Below are 14,359 nucleotides of genomic sequence, written 5' to 3'. Positions count from 1 at the left end.
TGACTGGCTTTCCAATGTAAGCAGGTACACTTTAACGTTTTTAAGTTTTAAGTCTTGATGATAAACAAAACAATAACGCAGTTCTCTCTATGGTTTAACCTCTCCTTTCCTTGTATCCTCTGATTATCAGGTGAGCTCTGGAAAGCAGCGGCCATCTCCCTTTTCAGTTTGTATGTCCAGGCCTTCACACACAGCTTGCCATATAGTAAACACTGAATGAATCACTTACTCACTTAATAATCAAGCTGCTTTTAGAGCAAGGCACAGCTGGGTCATTTAAAACTGGGTCATTTAAGGGTCCACTTCAAGGTGGTTCTAGGTAGTAAAACTGATTATCTGATGAAAGTTCCAGATAATGACTACCGCTCAATCAACGTTTATTAAGTACATCCTATAGACTAGCTTCTCTAACTAATTCTGAGTCGAAAGCCAGGCCCCCAACCATCTTTTGTGTCCTACTGCTAGAAATGGCGTGGCAACATTTTAGACAAAATCCTTAGGGACCACAGTATCTGCAGAGCATAATGTGCCCACTATGCCTGAATCATGCCAGCAATGAAACTGGCATCATAGAGAACTCCAGGTTTTTAGATAAATGTCCTGTTGACTGGGCTAGATTTTTATGAGAGGTAATTTCCAACTTTCAGCTTTATATGCTTACTGGCTAGGGTCCCTCTGCACAATACTAGGTTAAAAATGAAGAGTCACTCCTTGGACATATGGCAGAAGGCTTCGAGTAGAGAGTAGGTGAGGCCCCTTAATATTCTGAGAGCCGACAGAATGAAGTTGGTCTGGCTCACGGGTTTTTTTTCACTGCCCGCATAACCCCAAAGTGCTTGCCATCAGGTAAGGGTGCTGTCTGCTCACCCCACAGGGCTGGTACAGAAGGGAGTGGTCCAGGTCGCACAGGTAAAAGGGCTCTTTGGTGCTCAGTGTCACCCGGACTGGCAGAGAAGAGATGTTCTTTAGGGTAAGAGGCTTGAATTCTGCCTGCAACTCACTTTGAGGTTCCTGCATCAAAGGGAAAAAAACCCAACAAACAAAATTAATGAGTAGGCAAACGCATCAGCTGTCTGTGTCCTGCTCAGCTACCAACTTGTGGAACAAAGTCAGAATTAATACAAAACCAGAAGAAAAAGGGAAAGGGCACATAACATGCAATCATATCTTCAATCAGACCTTTTAAAGCAAATGGCATACGGAGAGAAGAAAGGAAGTCAACCTAGATTATAACTTCAGGCATAAGTTTACCTGATGTAAATAAACTGTCCCAATGGGAAGACCAAAAGATCTAAAATATGCGTTAGTCAGCAAATTCTTTTACTTGCAAAGGAGAGAGATATGGCAGCCAAAAGCAGAATCAGTTTAAAACGTATACTCATTTATAAAATCTTACAAAGAAGGATGGTGGAAGATTATGAGCAGTATAGCCTCACAAAACAGAGAGACGCAGTGGAGGGTGAACCTAGTTTAAGCAAAACTTGGCTGGGAGACCCAACTGAGCCAAGGCATTCCAAGGGAATTTAAGGACAAAACCGGGATGACAAATGGATGAAAGACAGAAAATATCTGCAAAGATTTTTGTAACGTTTGTTACCATCAAGGACAGAGGAGTCACCACGCCTGTACTATAACATCGTGGTCTTAGATCTGCTCATAGAGGTGTTAGAGATGGTGCTGAAGAAGACAAAGATGAAAGAAGCGGCTGGGCTAGACCAAGTCTATACAGAGGAAGTTTGTGGTGGAGGGGATGCAACTGTGATAGCACCCATGGATGGAGTCCCAAGGGATCTACAGGGAGGAAAGACACCAAAGAAACAGAAAAAATAGAACCTATTACGATAAAGGGAGACCAAGAGAACATTGACAACTACTGACACATAGCTATTTTCCCATTTCTTTACAATTTTTACAAAAATAGTCTCCTGATACTTCAAGAGTACCTTTGATGAGGAACAGGCAGGATTTCACAGGGGATGTTCCATCGTAAGCCCCATATTTACCATCACATAATTGGCTGAAAGACATATCAAATATAAGATCCCATGGTGCTTATTGTTTATTGACTATGAGGAAGCATTTAATTCAGTAGAGCAGGATTCCATTTTAAAGGCTCTCCTCCAAACAGATGTCTCCAGTGAACATGTGAAAATTTATGAGGTTGATTGAAAGTTCTAATGATGAAGATAACTTTTAATTTTTTTAATGTTTTAATGTTTTTAATTTCAGGAGAGAAAAAAATGGGAAGACCCATGATACTCAAAAGTATTTGCCTCTGTCATGGAGGAGAACTAGTGCAGAGTCCAAGTTGAAGAGGGATTTCCTATAGAGGGTGAGGTCCTCTAGATCCTCCTGTTTATGGATAATACTGATCAATATGCAAACAATCCATCCTATTCTAGACTGACCTCCTCTATCTGGGCTGCTTGAATCAAGCCCTGTAATGCTACAGAGCCTCCTGGAATAGATCTAGAATCACTCAAAAGAATCATTCCTAACAAATACAAGAAAAAGCAAACGGATGAAGACTGCCACTCATTCAGACTTCGATATGCAGTCACTCCCATGGAACTCATTTACTGACATGGTAAATGAACAGTGAGGAAGGCCTGGAGTTGAAGAAGAGGAGGGTGGGCTGGACTGTCTTTAGGAAATGGAAAAGTTCTTTTTAATGACACTCAAACATCACTCTGAAAAAAGGCATATCTTTTTAATACCTATATGCTGCTGGTATTGTATGTCTGTATGACTTGTAAGTCATGGGACATTATAGCTTCCAATGAATTGAAAATAAGCATCCTTCCAAGGGAAAAGGAGAGGCAGTATGGTAGGTGGGAGCAAGCTGCATCACCATAAAAACAAGGAATTACTAAGGATAACTGGATTATACTATACCATCCAAGAACTATATGGCCAAAAAAGAATGTGGTCACATAGGGAGAATTAGGGATGATGATGATGATGATGATGATAGCTAACATTTATTAAGTTCTTACTTTGTGCTAGGTACTTTAATAAGCATTTTACAAATATTATCTAATTTTATCCTTACAACAACCCCAAGAGATTGATGCTGTTATTACCCCTATTTTATAGTTAGGGAAATTGAGGCAGAGATGAAATGACTTGCTCACACATCTAGAAGTGTCCGAGGCCACATCTGAACTCAGGTCTTCCTGACTTGAAGCTCAGTGCTCTGTTCATGGTGCCTTATTCTCATGAGGTCAAGAGAAGGCAAGAAAGTCCCCTAACACATTAGGTATTAATACAGGGGTGGGCACAGGCAAGAGTTATGGAGAATAAGCAGGCATAGACATGTGGTAATCCATAGCATTGGAGGGAATGCCCACCTTGGTGCAATCCCATATTCATCTAAATATCTGAGAGTGATGAGTACACACAATGCCAGCTTTGTTCAACAAACTCCTTCATTTTTATAACCAACAATAGGCCTGAAATCAGGATAGGCTAGTCAGAGGTAGGTTCATTTGAATCAGAAAATCTGCATCCAATTTCTGGCCTTGTCACTGACTGGCTGATACAGCATGAATCAGCCATGTTCCCTTGTGGATGACTTAGTTTTTTTCCTTTTCTAAAATGGTTCTTCACATCACTGACAGACATACTATGAAATTAAGTCCTTTGAATAAAATAATTTAAAAATAAGTTTTATTTTCTTTAAGAATACCAGAATAGATGTGTGCTAACCTTCAAATTATGGATATAACTTACAGGTACTGGAAAGGCCTTATAAATAACTTTGATGGTCAGGGCAGTGGTGGTTGCAGTAATAATGACAACATCATAAGAGAAAGTCTGGTAAATTAGATAGTGACAGTAGAATTCTTTTCTTCCTTCATGGTCCCCCTGGGAAATAATCCAAGTATCAATAAAATGGGCAAAATATCCAATAATTGGCTTCTAATTACAGCCTTGGGTTTCTATACTAAAACATATAAAATAGATGTGTAATATTTTTTGTTTGCAAAATATTTGAAAATATTAATTTTGAAAGTTTTCCTTATAACAAGGCTGTGACTATTTCCAAGTTAGTATAATACATTTTTCTTCCTATAATGCATACAAGATGGTTTTGGTTGGAGTTACAGACCAAATCAGGAAAAGGACTGAAATGGAAACCTTTGAGCTTTACAAGTTCCTTAGTCATACTGTATCATGCTCACCTTCATGAGTTTTTGTTACACCAGGGTTTAGATTATCCACCCCTAACACAGTGATACAAATTCTTGCTTTGAACTTGTAATTCTCAGTTCAGTGATTTGGGAATAAGTATTAGTACCATCTGGCTTTTAAATTAGCAGACCCACTATGGCCTGGAGAAATGTCTGCCTGGTCACCTTCCCAGAAGGATGATCTGGCATATTCCAGATAAAAACAAAAGTCATATCCAGTTGGCTTTGGCCTAGAGCCATATGGAGTATAATGATGAGAAGGGGTCAACATAAAAACAATCCATCCTATTTTAGACTGACCTCCTCTACCTGGGAGGCTTATCTCCCAACTTTCAGTAGGGAACATTTTCTACCTTTAGCACTGGACACCATGACACAGACTATCTGTCGGCTTCTGAGATGACCTTTTCGGTGCTACATAGATGTGGGTGCATTTCTTTGACTTGCGAATGGTAGTGATTAAACAGCTGGTATTGGGGAAAACAGGAAAGCATTCTCTATAAGGGTGCTATTGTCATCATAAAGTTGGAGCATATCGCCTTGAACAGAAAATTACAAGGCAAAATACATAACTTAGTGGCACACAATTAAAATTTCAATATCAAGACATAATAGATGCTGAATAATAAAACTGACACCCTTCAGCATCCTTATTGCTAACAAAATGCAAGCAGAAATTAAACATAGCATCGAGGTTGTTGAAGTGTTGCAAAAAGGAAAGGATAACAGAAAAATTGAAAAAAAATTAATAGGCAGTAAAGAGACCCCAATATAATAAACAAATGCTACTATAAAAATAAAGATCTCCATAAGGAAATACCTAGAAGAGAGAGCGGGCATATCGAAAGAACCTTCAGAATGGTGTTGACTTACAGTAAGAGATATATAGGAATAGTTGGTACATATAAGATTGGAAGGAAGAATCTGAAAGGTGAATTCAAGAAGACATACACAAGAAGCGATAAAATAGAAGAGAGTGAAAAATCTCAATGAAGCAGTGGATTCTGAAGACTGACTGAGCATGACTCTGGTAGAAAACCAAATCAGAGATGAAAGAAAAAAGAGCGATCTTTAAAAAATGTAATACTAGAAGAAGACCTCCAACCACTGCAAACTGAATCAGCTAGAGAGCTAGAAAATGGAGCTTAATGAGGAAATCGGGGAATTACAGGTCTCAGAAAATACAAAGAAATAAAGTCTAACTACCATATGCCAAGAAATATGAAAATTGCAGAGTGGGTAGAGTGCAAATCGATAGAAATCACAGGAAGCCAATAAGGAGGAATTCTATTTAACTCTCCCAGAAATGTAGTCACCAAGTTCTAGAGCTTCAAAGTCAAGGAGAGAGTCTTGCAAACAGCCAGGAGGAGCAATGGACAATTATCAACAGCACTAATTTGAATTGCTCATGATTACTCATTGAAAGAGTACAGACTGCAATATACTGAAAAATTAATGAAGTTGACCTGTGCCCCCAAAGATCACCTATGCTGCAAAATTGAGCACACTCTATTATGAGAAAAAATGCTTTTTTCAATGAGGTCTGAAACTCTGTTTTCCCAAGGAGAAATACAGAACAGGGCAGAGACTTTGATGTGAAAATCGACTAAGGAGATGAAACTTATATAAGATATTACAGAACTGAATGCAAATAAGTAGTCAAGGATAAGTCGATGTTAATATGATTGAAGGAGGGGGATAAATCTAAAGTAGCATTTAGTGTAAGGGTCATTGAAAAAAGCAAAAGCAAGGGATTGGAGGGGGAAATCCCTTGAAAGGGACACAGAACTAGCTTATGTCTGAAGGACTGACAGAGAGGGTGAGGGAGAAGTGAAATAGTATTTCATGAAACTGGACACTACAAGTCAATGCTACCCCAACAAGGAGGGATGAAACGAGAAGGGACAGTAATGCCTAGATATACTGTTAACAGAAATGCATCAAAGAAGGCAAAGCAGAATCAGTAAAGGGTCAATTCTAGTGTTTACCACAATTCATTATTTGTTCAATATTTTATCTAGCGATAAAAATTAAGTTGTGCATGTTCAAGCAAAAAAAAATGTACATTTTAAAAAAGATTCATATGCCATCAAGGTATAAAGAGATGAAAACAATGGCTCAAACTGATTAAGTACTATTGCTGGTCATTTTCCTGCTCAAAATCATTGTTTCCATTCTTATATGGAAGAGATAACAGGACCACAGAGTTCTCTTTACGACTCTTTTTTTTTACAATGTAAAATAATTCAGAATTTGTCAGAGGGTTTTCATCTATGGTGCTTTTGTAGTCTCTAAGAATATTTAGCTCCTTATCCCAAATCGAGGCTCTATTTCCTATCCCCCTCTTCCCCCTTCATTCCTTTCTTACACATGATAGAAAGAGTAGGGTTGAATTGTAATGGATTTGGACGGTTACTTCTAAAACCCAAATGAATTGTGATTTAGAGTTTTAATGATGCTATAGAAGTACAGCATTATGCTCTTATTTCCTTAGGTATCACCACAAAAATCTGACTGTGATGCCAGGGAGGCAATGCCAGATTCTCAAGGCCACTGGAATGCAGAATGCGGCAGTTGCTACCAAGCTGGAAAGGCTCTCAGTCCATGCCTAGAAGACGAGAACTAACTTGTGTAAGTCGGGAAAGGCTCAGCACTAGGCTGGCTACAGGATGATCAGCATTTGGGCCATAATGTGGTTCACCAACTGTCCTTTTCTAAGTCAGAGGAGAGGCACGGTCTGTGTTGGGCTGAGTCATAGATCCTTGAAGGGCCGACACGTTGCTTAGGTTTGTCATAACAAGAAAAGCCTTTTCCTGATTACTGGGTGGCAACAGACGTTCCTGGTCCCCAGCAGGATTTTTCTCGCTCAGCTCCAGCTCCACCAGCTTGGTCTAAGTCTAAGGCAAGAGTCACAATCACACCCCTTTCTTTTATACCACCTCCATTTGCCCCTGCAACACACACTTAAATTTCCTCATCACTTTGTCTGGGGCCTCACCAGGGCAAAATTCCTGCATGAGGCTTTGTCCTAGGGCTGATGATGTCACCAGAAGGCTGGTTCTTTCACTTTTACAATGAGATAGCCAAAGCCCTGAGAAACCTAGAGATGTCACGAAATCATAGAACTGGAGAGTAAGCAGCAACCTCAGCAGCCAGCATGTGAAAGGAATTCTCACTATAACCAGCCTCTATCTGTAGACCTCCAAAAAATGATTTGCCTAGGTTACCCAAATAATTTAGAAGTTTAAGTCTTCATATAACTATAGGGCTCCAATTTACCATGTTTTCATCTCTTGATATAACTCATCTTATCAAAAGGTATTTTTTAGGGGCAGCTAGGTGGCACAGCAGCTAGGGTACCAGCCCTGGAGTCAGGAGGACCTGAGTTCAAATGCAGTGTCAGACACATAATACTTCCTAGCTGTATGACTGTGGGCAAGTCACTTAACCCCAAATGCCTCACTTAAAAAAAAAAGGTATTTCTTAATTGAGAATCCATTATGGCAAATATCTGTCTCTCATTAAGTCTAACATTAAAGGACAGATTTTTTAAAGGTCTCCAACAGACTGTGAATTGCTTCCAAGTCACTCTTATACAACAGATTAAAGATGCATCTTGGACACATGCTAATGCATTCTTCAAGGGCTATAAAGAAATCTGTTAAGTGAGCCTTTGCATTTAGAGGAAATGCAACATTCTCAAAATCTTTGAAATCACTGCCTGTGAATATCATCTCCGGTCACCTCAAAGAATAATTTAATAGTTACAATGTGCTATAAGCTCAATAACAGAAATAGAGAACATGATAAAATAATAGCACACATTTATGTAATAGAAACCACCAATAGAATGAGTTGTCTCAGAAGTTCTGTTATTGGAAACCAAGTAACAGAAGGATTCTCCAGATGACTTGCAGATTCCTCTACGAATTTTCCTTACAAAAGAATGATTGAAAATCTATCCTTCCCCAAAATGCCTTGGGTTTTCTAGGATGTTAAGTACCAGTCAGTCAATAAACATTTAAGTACCTACTATGTGTCAGACACTGTGCTAAGCAGTGGAGAATATAAAAAGAGGCAAAAGATGGTCCTTGGCCTGAAGAAGCTTAGATACATACAAGATAAATAGGAAATAACTAAAAGAGGGAAAGCCCTAGAATTAAGAGGGATTGGAGAAAGGCTTCCTGTAGAATGTGGGATTCTAGGGACTGTAGTAGGCTTAAAGACTTCAGGGAAGCCAGTAGGCAGAGATAAGGAGGGAGAAGATTCCAGGCATGGGGTACTCCAGGGAAAATGTCTGGAGCTGAGAATAAGAATGTCTTGCTTGTGGGGACAGCCAGGAGGCCAGGGTCAAGTATGTGGAGGGGAGTGAGGTGGAAGAAGACTAGAAAGGTAGTCAGGTTGGTTATAAAGGGCTTTGAATGTCAAACAGAGCATTTGCATTTCCTCCTGGAGCCACTGGAATTTCCTGAGTAGGGGGTTGACGTGATCAGATCTGTACTTCAGGAGGATCATTTTGGCAGCTGAGTGGAGGATGGATTAGACTGGGGAGAGAGCTGAGGCAGGCAGACCCCTCCTAGAAGCTTTGGCAATAATCTGGGGGGGGGAAGGGATGAGGGTCTGCACTAGCATAGCAGCAGTGGCAGAGGAGAGAAGAGACATGTGTGAGGGATGCTGTGAAGGTGAAACTGACAGGCCTTGGCATCATATTGGTATTGTGGGGCATGAGAGAGAGTGAAGCATCCAGGATGGCTCCTAGGCTGTGAGCCTGAAGGACGGGAGAACATGGACCTCTCTTCACATAGGCATGGAACTAAATCCTGCCACAGAATATCAAGCCCCAGGGGAGGAAACAGAAAGAGATAGGTAGATAGGTAGATAGATAGATAGATAGATAGATTGACAGACAGATGTCTCTGTGTATGTCTGTACTTCTATGTATATGTATACATACATACATATACACACATACATATATAACACGCAAACATACACAGACACACACACAGACACACACACATACACACACACACACACACACACACACACACACACACTGCTCAGATGCTTTCCTGACAGTGAGTCTCCTGGGAGAAGACCCAATCACACCCCTAGGTTGGTGAAGTAAGACCTTAGCAAACCCAGGTAATTGAGTTTCTGTAAATATTTCTTAAGTGCATGCTGTGTATCAGGGCCTCCATTAGGTGCCGACAAGAAAAGGACAAAGTGAAAGTCTCTAACCTTAAGAACTTGTGTCCTGTTGGGAGAGACAACTTGTACCTAGGCACATGTGTGCAGAATAGATTCAAAGTAAATGCAAGACTTGGGGTGGAGGGAAGTAATGGGAAAAGTTTCATGTAGTAGAAAGTGGGGTTGAAAGGGAAGAAGTAAGGGATGATGAAGGCGGTGGTATTCTTCCTATGTCTTGTATGCTCACGTGGGTCTCATTCTATACTTTTGGATTGCTCTGTGAGCCATCGAAAGCCTACTAGAACATAGAAGGAAGGAAAGAAGGAAGCATTTATTAAGTGCTTATTGCATATTAGGTACCGTGCTAAGGGCTTTACAAATACTATCTCTTGATTCTCACAATAACTCTTGGAGATAGGTACTATTATCCCTGTTTTGCAGTTGAGGAAACTGAGGCAAACAGATTAAATGACTTGCCCAGGGTCACATAGCTAGGAAGTATCTAAACTCAGATCTCCCTGACCTGAAATAGGCTGGTTTAATCAACTATACTGGTACCAATAACAAGGCTTCTCCATCTTCAATATCACCACCAGTAATCCTTCCCTTACTTAGCTATAAAGATCGCACAACACTTTTCAATTTTCTGATCTTTGGTTCTGTCCACTACCCCAGTGCGGAACCAGTCCTGATGCTGACTGATCCTCTGATGACAACCACACTCACTTCTTTTTAGGATGACCCTGTTTCCTCCAGGTGGCTCTCTAGTACTTGAAAAAGTTGCTCATTTCCCACATGATAGTTGCAATCAAACCCAGAATACTTCCTCCAGGATTTCTATGTCATACTAAAACTGCTGCTGGCATGACTGGACTAGGCTCAAGTTTTGTTCCCACATAGCGTAAGCCAATGAAGATGCCAGCCTCCAACTCACAACTGAAAGACTGGGTGACAGGCGAGTGTAGTCAGGGAACACACTACTCATTGGTCAGTGCCAGTAGAGATTACTCTGGAGAAGAAGAGGATGGCTGAAATAATTTAAGCTGGGAAGGAAGGTATCTATTCTGCCTCTGGTAAGCCTTATCCAAGTCTGGGGACACCACACAATTGGCAGTCTATTGCATGCGTGGTTCTGATGCAGACACAGGGTCCCTTTAACTCCTCACTAACTTCTTGTTGTGCAGTTCCACAACCATGAGAAGAGCAGAATGTAGCCAGAATGCATATCAGAAAATAATAACAATGATGATTATAATGGTGGCATTAATAACGATGAGGATGATGATAGCGAGGATTTATATGGCTTCTATTGATAGTTAGCCTTTTATATGCTGCTTTAACATTGGCAAAGCACCGTACATATGGTACCTAATTTGATCCTTTCAACAGCCCTGGGAGGCAGGAGTTATTATTATTCCCATTTTTCAGTTATAAAAACTGAGGCAAACAGAGGTTAAGTGACTTGTCTAGGGTCACACAGTAAATGTCTGAAGCAGGATTTGAATTTTATCTTCCTGATTCCAGTCCAGCCCTCTTACCCACTGTACCACCTAGCTATCAGTGCATACTTGAAGTAATGCAAAGTACGGGGCATGCATATATTATTTGATCTTCATGGCAACCTGGGAGGTAGCTGTTATTATTCTCCCCATTTTATAGCTGAGAGAACTGAGCCTGAGAGAAGTAAAAGAGTTTGTCCGAGGTCACATAGCCAGTAAGTATCTAAGGCAGGACCCAAACTTGGGTCTTCCTGACTCCATCCACCGTGCCCCCCATCTGCCACCGAGTTACCTCAGAAAAATATATCATTCAGGGGTGGTATGGCTGTTGGCAATAGTCTCCTCTCTGTTTCTGTGCACCCAGATTCATTTACATCTTGTGGTGTTAGTCTGCCCAGAAGTGGAAGAAGTATCTTTAGTCTTAGCTCTGGCCATTTTTGCTCCTCTAAGGAGCTGCTAGGCTAAGTAAATACATCCAGTACGGGTAGTAACTTTTTCAGATGCTTAAAGAGAAATGGGACAACCACAAATAGAGCAATCACATACAAAAAAATCAATCTCCTTTTTCTCAAGCCACCTATTCCACACTCCTTCCCCTGCCCCACCAAAGGATAGCACCCCATATTTCACTAAAAAACGAGGCCATCTGTCCTGAGCTCCCTTGCCTGAGTTCCCACTTTATATCTCCTTGCCCTCCCTTCCATCCTCTTCCCCTTTGTGCCAGCCTCAGAGAAAGAGCCCTTCTTGCCAATGCTAATCTCTCTGCTTATGCCTTTGATCCCATGACCTCCCATGTCTGGGAGCTCGCCTCTGCTATTGTCCCATCTCTCTACCTAATTTCCAACCTCTCCTTGTCCACTTCTTCCCTGCTACATTCAATCATGTCCAGGTCTTCTCCATCCCTAAAAACAAACAAACAAAAAAAACCCAAACCCTTTCATTTAACCCTACAATTACCTCACATGGGTTTCTCCTTCCTTTCATTGTCAAACTTCTAGGAAAAGCTGTCTATGCTTGCTGCATCCATATATCTACCTCTTTCATGTCTCCACCTCTTTCAGTCCAGCTTCTGGATCCACTATTCAACAGAAACTACTTTCTGCAAGGTCTCCAATGATCGCTTAATCAGAAGACTTTTCTTAATCTTTATCCTTCTCAAACTACCTTTATGGCTTGGCCACCCATTTCCTCTGAATGGTCTCTGCTCTCTGAGTTTTTTTGTGCTTCTCTGTTGTAGCTTTCCTCCTAAGCACTGAGCTGATACTTTTCAGTCTCCTTTCTGGTCTTCTACATCATTTGTGTCCTTCCCCCCATATCCCCATACGGACATATCCCCAGTGCCTAGGACACAGCACCTTACACCAAGTAAGTACTGCTGCAATGCTTGTTGGCTACTGATTGATTTCCTGAATGAAAAGAAGACTCGGGAGGTTTCAGTCACAGAGAGCACGTGGTGGGCAGCATGGTGGAGAGAATCCCAGATTTGGAGTCAGCCTGGGCTCGAATCCCAGCTCTGCCACCTATTATCTGGATGACCTTGGAAAGAGTGATGGAGAAAACAAGGATGGGAAACATAAACTTATTTTTTAATTGTAGTTTACTTGAAGATATTTTAACCTACTTGATAGGGATTTAAGTCTTTGGATGAAGATAAAAAGTTTTAAATTCAACTTCCAAGGAAGATGGTAGTTCCGCAGTAGAAGTATCTAATGGGACCCAAACTTGGTATTATTTGGTTTGATATGTATTCTGGAAAGGTGAAGATTTTGGAGGTAAGGCCTTGGAACACTAAATGGATGGTGGGCAAGTTGAATGCTAATATCAATAGAGGCCCTGGGACAGATTGCCCATGAGAGTCTTGTGACTTCTTAACTGTCTGGCATCAAATGGTCTAGACCAGTGACAGGAATTGGTGACAATTCTGGATGTATTATCATCCATTTGCTGGACCTGGTGTTCCTGGCGCTGTCCCTGGCTCTCATGATTATTTTGTCCCGAAAGATTTTTATAAATTGACCTTTACATAATTTTCCTACTTTAAAAATTGATTTACATTGGTTTTTTAATGTCTTCTTTTTATTTTAAGTTCCTCTCCTAACTTTAGGGTTGTTTTGATATTGCTTTAGATGAAACTTTTAGTATTCCTTACTGAGGGTGAGGGGGAATGTAGTCTGATCTTTGGCAAACTCTTGGGGCTGTTTTGCCTATTGTGGCCCTGGCCAGCCCTCTGCTCAGTCAGTCCCCTGGCCAATCCAATGGCTGATGTGGCACAGCCAATGGTTTAAATTATAAAAGACTAGCCTAAGGGTGAGGAAGGTTGTCACAAATATTTTCCTGAGCTTGAATGGCTTTCAGCTTGCTTCTTTTAGTAGGTATTTCAGTGACTTTGGAAGTGGAGTGTTTTATGTTCTTCCTATTCCTTTATTATATATTTATATCAATTATTAAAATAGTTTTAATTAGATTGTATGACTTACCAGTGCCTATTGAATTTTTTTAAAAAGGGAAAAAACCCCTTGTGAACCTGCTGGACTAGGCCAAATTCAATCAACCATTCAATGTGATTTGTCCTTCGTTTTCAGAGGACCAATGAGAGCATAGGTAATGTCTTGACTCCTGGATAAATTATATTTAAGTGAGGCAGAGCTGCACAAAGTCCTCAGCCTCCCTCTCTCTTCCAGAGTCATCAAAGTCCAGTGGCAGGACATGTCAGGATGACTGACAATGCCCTGGGATGTAGTGGATGGCCTTGGCATCTTCAATGTCTGATCAGACTCTAAATACTCTGCATCGCCTGAATCATCAGCCTTCATGGCTATTGGAACACATTGTTCTCATCTGCCCATTCTGCAGGGCATAAACATTTATTAAGACCCTATTGTGTCCCAGGCACTATGCTAAGGCTGGGGATACAAAAAGAAGCAAAAGACACTTTCTGACCTCAAGGAGCTTATAATCTAATGGGGGAAAGAACAAGCAAACAAATATGTGCAAAGCAAGCTATATACAGGATAAATAGGAAATAATTAACAAAGGGAAGTCACTGGCATGAAAAGGGGCTGGGAAAGGCTTTCTGTAGAAGATGGAAAGGGCATTTGGATAGAGCATTGGTTTAGAGTGCCAGGCCTGGAGTCAGGAGGACATGAGCTCCCATCTAGCCTCAAGCCCTTACTATCTGTGTGACTCTGGGCAAGCGTGCCTCACCCTGTTTGCCTCAGTTTCCTCATCATAAAATGAGCTGGAGAAGGAAATGGCAAACCACTCCAGTATCTCTGCCAAGAAAACTCCAAATGGAGTCATGAAGAGTAGGACATAACTGAACAACAACAAAAGAAGAGGTGAAGGTTAGCCTACAATACTCGTCCAAAAAAGTATGAGTGAGTAATTTTCAAAATTCCAGACAGCAAATCTACCCAGTGTTCATTATCTTGTAACCTAGTAAGGATGAAATGATTGAAAAAAACACATTTCTAGTGA

The 14,359-nt window shown here is 40.8% G+C and overlaps 1 protein-coding gene across 1 annotated transcript in view; it reads right to left on the bottom strand.

Moving 5' to 3' along the window:
- The window catches only part of HYDIN (HYDIN axonemal central pair apparatus protein), a 464,226-nt gene that overhangs the window by 199,815 nt on the left and 250,052 nt on the right, over positions 1-14,359 (bottom strand). Inside the window, 1 exon segment of the mRNA XM_078149348.1 lies at positions 868-1,011. Coding sequence (XP_078005474.1) covers positions 868-1,011 — 144 coding nt within the window.

Source organism: Phascolarctos cinereus, unplaced genomic scaffold, assembly GCF_003287225.1.
Source record: "Phascolarctos cinereus isolate Bilbo 61053 unplaced genomic scaffold, phaCin_HiC Scaffold_2;HRSCAF=192, whole genome shotgun sequence".
NCBI lineage: Eukaryota > Metazoa > Chordata > Mammalia > Diprotodontia > Phascolarctidae > Phascolarctos > Phascolarctos cinereus.
The sequence above is the reverse complement of the archived record's forward strand: the minus strand, read 5'-3'. Positions and strand labels throughout refer to the sequence as shown.